The sequence below is a fragment of the Cryptomeria japonica genome, chromosome 9 (assembly GCF_030272615.1).
Source record: "Cryptomeria japonica chromosome 9, Sugi_1.0, whole genome shotgun sequence".
NCBI lineage: Eukaryota > Viridiplantae > Streptophyta > Pinopsida > Cupressales > Cupressaceae > Cryptomeria > Cryptomeria japonica.
Window position 1 is genome coordinate 353,166,583 of NC_081413.1, and position 7,393 is coordinate 353,173,975.

Genomic DNA, 7,393 nt, shown 5'->3' on the forward strand with positions numbered 1-7,393 from the left:
ATCACTTGAAGAAGAGTCAGAAACTTTCTCTTATGACTCTGATGACTCCAACAACAGTCCTATTGATGATTATACCTGATTCTCTACAAAAAGGATATTAGAATATGTTAAGAAGACAAACACAAACACACAAGAAACAATCCAAGTGTTAGTGTTAGAAATCACAAATCAAAAACTATCCTAAGCAAGCATATCAAGAGAGACACAAAACACAAAATGGAAAGCTTAACAAAACTAAGAAATGCAATAAAACATCTCCAAATTCCCTCCACCATGTTTGTAGCTACTCCTCCCTTGTTCCTCTCCTCTCCAAGTTCCAAATGTGTGTTAGCTCTTAGTAGCTTTTTGCACTATTCTGGATGTCTTATGGAGATTCAAGATTGAAATGATTAATTATGAGATGTCAATGCAAGTGTAAAGCAAAATAAATATGAGATGTGATGCTCTCCAAAAAGGAGATTGTTAGGATGACAAACACAAGCAACAAGCAAGAAACCAATTGTTAGTGTTAGAAATCACAATTTAAACAGTAGCCTAATCAAGCATATCAAGAGAGATACTAAGTAAGAAATGGAAAGCATGCAAAGATAAAATAGGTAAACTAAACTCCTCCAAATGTTGACCAAAACATTCATAGTGGCTCCTCCCTTGTTCCTCTCCTCTCTAAGTTCCCAAATGAGTGTAGCTCTCAGTAGCTTTTTGCACTATTTTTGAATGTCTTATGGAGGTTCAAGATTGTGAATAAAAGCTCATGAAAATGCAAACATGAACAAGCTAAAAATGAGATTATTATCTAATCTAGTGTTGATTTAGTCCAAAAAAGTAAATATAAATGCTTATGCTAAATGCTCTCTAAAATTCACTATAGGTTAGATGTGTTGGTGCCCAAAACCACAGATTGGAAAATCCAAAGACTTGTCAAATCTTCAAGTAGTCCAATCAGCCTTGGCCAACGAACAGGGATAGTCAAAGACTAAATCCCTCTGCACTTTAGGCTCCACTAAACCTAAGCAGGTGTACCTCACACTCTCAACCACAAAAGAGATTATTTAAAGTGGATTTAAGCCTTTTAGAAAGTTACAAACTAGCAAATTGTTGTCTGCATTTATGCTTTATTATGTGCTTTAAATAAATGCCCTCGAAAATAAATGATTGTGAATATATATTGACAATTAGATTGCTTTCAGGACCTAAAAGACATATGCATAGATTAGTTCATATAGGATTGGAATAATGTTTTTCTATCAAGGACCTTGAATGCATATAGATCAAAACCTTAAAAAATCAATAACAGACCAGTGCCTCTATCTAGGGATATATATGACACTTTGTGGACAAAATATCTTATCAACTCAAGAGACAATTTCTCATCAACTATGAAGGTTCAGTATGTGTTACACAAACAATAAGAAGTCAATCTTTCACTTAATGCAACAACATGTGATTCACATTATAGAAAATCTATACATAAATTTATCAAGAGGACAAAGATAATCATCAACACAAAAGTGTGTACAATATTTGGAAAAGAAACAACGAACCTTGTATATTAACCTTCAGGAAATGATTGCATACATAAGCTGCACTTACAGATACTTCATTACAAATTGCTTGCACAAAATGGTACTTCTTCTTCCTATAGACTTCCCTAGTACAAATGACTTTCAGTCCTTACATCAACATGATGTTCTATAAAAATCTCCCCCCTTCTGTAAAACTCACTCCCTTTAAATATATGAATCAAAAGGCACATATGAAAGGACACACCCTTTCATACACAAGAGGGAGTTACAGATAGTTGCATTCCCAAAGGACACACCCTTTGGTTTGAAAAACAATTACAAATGAATCCCTAAAATACAACATGAAGACATTAATAATGCAGATTTAATATTTCATTTCCACTTGAGTTCCTAATTTCTAAGCTTTGATAAAAGTTTCCTGCACATAAGTTAAACCAATTAGGTTCCTCAAATGGAAAGTAAATCATGATTTTCCTTTGGTTAAGTTTTGCATTAAAAATTAGATCTTTTCAAATGCATAAATAATAATTCTCCTTAATCAAAGTTTTTACAACTTTTCTAGAAAATACTTTTACAAAATTCACACTTTGATTCCGCATAAAAAATTAACCCTAATACACATGTTCCACTTTATTCACTTAGGGTGAAAATATCATCCTATTGACTAATCCAATATTATTCATGAATACTATTAAATATATTTCATCCATTGAGGAAGCATTTCCAAGATAATGATTTAACGTATTTTTCACAAATAATAAAATCATTACATCTTTAGTATTATATTAATTTATTAAAGTAAGAAATACTTCTTGTCCCATTGAAGAAATAATATGTTTTCTCTGCACATGAAATGACACTATTTAGATATTGCAATAAATCAAACATTTATCCTTCTAGGGCTAAAATAATATCTTTAATAACATTAGAAACATTTTGCGAGATCAAATTTGACCTAAAAGGAAATATACCATATAGACTTAGGGAAAAAATAACTCAAAATATTGTGCCATATAGTCACAAGATTTACCAAAATAAAAAATTCAAAAAGAATAATATTCCCTAAGAATAATAATATTGTATTAATAACATTTTGGGAATACATTACACTTGAATTAAAACTTTCCAAAACCTAAAAAAAATTACTTAATGACCAGCTTTGGAAAAATTAAAAATACTTTACCCTAAAGAGATATATAATCTTTTTACATAATTAGAGTAAAAATATTTCTTAAAAATATGATATAATAAGGATCCAAAAGTAAATTAAATCTCCTTGAGTAAATATTCCAATGAGAGTGATTTACTTTCACTTGAATAATTTCCAAAGTAAAAAGAAATTTGCTATAATAACCTCTTTTGGTATGGAAATTTAACTTTTGGAAAACTAATAATCATTAGGGCGAAATGGGCAAAAAATTGCATTTTAGGGTTTCTGAGGACAAGCGGCGCTGGGGTGAGGAGGCTCTTGGTGATCCTCTTTCGCCTCCTGATCCTTTTGGCAATCGCTCTGGTCATGTCCTGCAATGGGTTTTTTGGAATGGTGTATGGGTGGATGTGTTATCGAGGGATCATTCGGAGTGGCATCAAGGGCATCTGAGAAGACTGCGTTCTTCATATTTTAAGGGTTTCTTTGGGCCGCGATAGAATTTTCATGTGCATGCTAAGTCCCATGGGATTGGGGGGTCTAGAAAAAACCCTTAGGTAACACCTCAGCATAGCACTCGAAGAAACCCTGCTCGCATGGCTCGGCCAAAAATTGTTTCACCCCCTGCTATGGGGAATAAACCTTTAGAGAAAGGTTCCTTACCCAAGAAGGTTTGGTCGCCAATGCCGTGTATCTCTGCAGTTGATGCCCCATTTGATAAAAAAGCTCAGGATTTGCATTCCTTGGCGGTTCTTATTCAGGTTTGGGGAGATAATGTTTTGCTTTCTAAGCTCCATCATGAAATTCACTCTCTCTGGTATGGAATGCTCTAGTTTCAAGTTCTCTCTACAAATATTTTCCTTGTTATCTTTGATTCTATGGAGGCTAAACAAAAGGCTTTGGAAAAATCATATTTGTGGGTAGGTCATAATTTAATCTATGTGGAAGATTGGAAACCTCTTTTTTCTGTATCACAAGATATTGTTAAATACACACCCACTTGGTTTTCATTTCCTGACCTTCCCTATGAATTTTTGGATTTAGATATTTTACAAAAAATAGGGGATCCATTTGGAAAATTCATTCATTCACATTCAATTTTCGAGGATGGGGTTTTTAGGGTAAAAATATGTGTTTTGCTTGCTTCATCTGTTGTGATTCCTTCTAACTGTAATTTAAAATAAATTGATGGTATCTGGCATCAGAGTATTGTCTGTGATTCTGTGTGGTTTTCTAAGGCCTCTATAACCATGGATGTTGGCCTTTTTGTTTCTCTTAGGGGTTTATCATTTGTAGATAAGGTCATTCAGCCTAGGAAAAATGTTTCAAAATCTGTTCCTCCCACTTCTAAGGTTGATGAGGGTAGTCGACCTAAATCCCCTCCTCTGCAAAGATTTCCTGTTGATGGTGATATCCCTTCAGTTATACGGAAGGATGGGGAAGGTGCAACAATGCTAGGTTTCCCTTCTTCTATGAAGGATGGCCTGCTCATCAATTCTCAAATAGATGTTGGTCTGGTGGCTAATTGTATGGAATCTTTCCTTCCTGATGATTTAATCTCTAAAGTTCAGAAAGTGGTTTTTGATCATAACATTACTTTGAACTCAGATGCTACAGACAAAGTAGTTGAAGTAATTGATCAGGATTTGGTTAATTTAAACTCTTCTTTGGTTATTCCCCCAACTGGTAATCCTTTTGATATTCTATCTGATAAAATTTAGGATGTTGAAATTGCTTTAAGTCTAACTGGGGATGGGGATGGGAATGTGGGCTTTGATCCTATGATTAATAAACCTCTGGTTCAATTCCCTTTATCCCCTACTTCACCATCTCCTTCTCCTATGAAGAGGGGTAGGAAGCCGAAGGCCTTTTACACACATTTAGAAATTGATGCTGGCATTCAGTCTACACTCTTGAGCCCAAAATCAAGGTCTGGTAAGAAAAAAACTAAATTTAGTCCACCTTTCACTCGGTCTATGGCTTCCAAGCATTGCTTGAAGACTGAGCTGGAGAATGTTGACCTAACAATTGAGAAGAGGGGAGAGGATGCCTCCCCTCGAGTGCAATGAAGTTTGTCTCTTTGAATGTTAGCGGCTTAAATGCCCCTAACAAAAGATGCCTCATTAAATCAGAGTTGGATTTAATGAAGTGTGATGTGTTACTTTTGCAAGAAACTAAGTTAAGTTGTCAAGGTGCTGATTTTTTGTTTTCCAAATGGAAGCCTTGGAACTTTTGTGTATCCCCCTCGATGGGGGCATCTGGGGGTTTGGATTTCCTTTGGAAGGATATGTCTATTGATTTGAAATTGGTTGTTTCTGCTCCCTTTTGGATGTTGGCCTTGGTTAGAAGTAGTGTTTCGAATGTTAAACTCTGGTTGTTCAATGTTTATGGTCCGATGTCAATTGGGGGTAAGAAAGCTCTTTGGGATTCCTTATCCCTCACCCTTTCCCCCCTTCATGGTCAGTTTGTGGTTTTTGGAGGAGACTTGAATGCCATTTCCTCTGATGATGAGAAGTGTGGGGGGATTTTGCCCAATAAGCGTATCTTGGAGGACTTCTGTGCTTTCATTTTAAGTAATGATCTAGTGGATTGTAAAACTTTGAATGGGTCATTTACTTGGACAAATAGGAGAAAATATTTCTCACAGATTGCTGAGAGACTTGACCGTTTTCGGGTTTCTGACAATTGGATTTCCTCTAATGTGGATGTTGTGGCCTTGGTCTTTCCTTATGTTGGTTCAGATCATTTTTTGGTTGTGTTATCCATGTTTGACGACAGAGCCCCTGGTCGTTCTTCTTTTAAGTTTGAACCAATGTGGTTTCGTGATCCTTCCTTTTCTTTGCTTTTACAATCCTGGTGGTCTGCGACTCCTTTTGTTCAGGGCACTAGGATGTTTCGGTTTGTTAAAAAACTCTCTTATCTTAAACAAGAAATTAAGAAATGGAATGTTCCGCATTTGAAAAATATTTTTACTGAGAAGATTAAGATTCAGGAAGAACTTGAAGCTCTTAATGCTAGGGTTATGAATTATGGCATGGATTCTGCTACTTTTCAGAGACACAAATCTTTGAATTCTCAGCTAGAAGAGATTCTTTCGAGAGAAGAAATCTATTGGCGTCAAAAATCCAGAGATTTATGGTTGAGTGATGGTGATCAAAATACCAAATTCTTCCACACTTCAGCCAAGATGAAATGACAACGTTGTAGGATCTCTTGTATTCAAAACTCTGATCGAGTTGTTTTCACTGAAGAATCGGAGATTGCTATTGAGGGTGTCTAGTTTTTCAAGTCTTTGCTTCAGAAGAGTCATCTGTTTTTAATGATAATTTTGCTTCTTCCATTCCTAAGCTTATAACTGATGAGGATAATACAATGCTCATGGCTCCTTTTTCCATCCAAGAAGTAAAAGATGTTGTCTTCTCAATGTCGCCTGATAAGGCCCCTGGTCCTAATGGTTTTACTATTCTATTCTTTCAAAAATGTTGGTCATTTCTTGGGGAGGATCTTCATTTGCTTTTAGATGAAGCTAGGTGCAATAGGACTATGTTAAGAGAGCTTAATTCAACTTTAATTCCACTCATTCCGAAAAGTGAGAATCCTAAGTCTTTTGTGGATTTTCACCCAATTGCTTTATGCAATACCTTATACAAAATTATTACTAAGGCTATTTTCTTAAGGCTTGCTAAGCTCGTTCCTAGAATTGTCTCGGGTGAACAGGGGGGTTTTGTCCCTTATAGGGAAATGATAGAAGGGGCCATTGTGGCCCATGAGATTCTACATTCTATCTCTCAGTTGTCTATTTTGGCCATGATTCTCAAGTTGGATATGATGAAGGCCTATGACAGGGTAAGTTGGCAGGTACTCTTGTGTGTGCTTAAGAATTTTGGGTTTGGAATTAAATGGGTCAAATGGGTTCAGGCATGTATTAGTACGGCTATGTTCTTAGTAATTTTGAATGGTTCTCCATGTGGTTTTTTTGCCTCATCTAGAGGACTTAGGCAAGGGGACCCATTGTCACCCTTCTTGTTTATTATTCTGGCCGAAGCTTTTAGTAGAGCTATCTCATGTACTAGGGAGAGTGGCTCGTGGAAGGGGATTTCCATTCCTCATATGGCTACGAGTCATACTAATTGCTTATTTGCAGATGACACATTATTGTTTAGCAAAGCTACCATGGGGGAAGCTCAGGTCATTAACAAGATCATTTTGGATTATTCTTTGTTCTCTGGATAGGAGGTTAATCAGACGAAATCAAAAAAAGTCTTCCTTAATGTTTCCCCTCTGGTGCAGTCCAGATTGTCTTGCTTTTGGGGCTTCTTTGTGGGTCACTTTCCTTGCAAGTATTTAGGGATCCCATTTTTTAATGGTTTAGAGAAACATAATTTTTGGGAATGGGTTTCGGGGGTTATTTCTTCAAGAATTATTTATTGGTCTCATAAGTGGTTAACTTTTTTTGGTAAAATTGTGCTTATTAGAGCTGTTTTAAGTGCGGTTCCTATCTATCTATTATCTATTTTAAAGGCTCCTAAGAAGTTTGTGGATTCTCTATGATCAATTGTAAGATCTTTTTTATGGAATGATAATGTGAACAAGAAAGATAGGATCCCCTTGTTGTCTTGGGATAGGGTATGTGCTCCTAGGGACAAAGAAGGTGCAGGGGTTAAGGATCTTGCTAAGCAGAATTTGACTCTTGGTGCTAAGTTAATTTGGAAACTTTATAAGC

The 7,393-nt window shown here is 35.9% G+C and overlaps 1 protein-coding gene across 1 annotated transcript; it reads left to right on the forward strand.

The window, feature by feature from the left end:
* Positions 1–4,918: 4,918 nt before the first annotated feature.
* Positions 4,919–5,866, forward strand: LOC131029764 (uncharacterized). The gene has a single exon (XM_057960413.2). The coding sequence runs from the start codon at positions 4,919–4,921 to the stop codon at positions 5,864–5,866; it is 948 nt and encodes a 315-aa protein (XP_057816396.2).
* Positions 5,867–7,393: the final 1,527 nt, after the last annotated feature.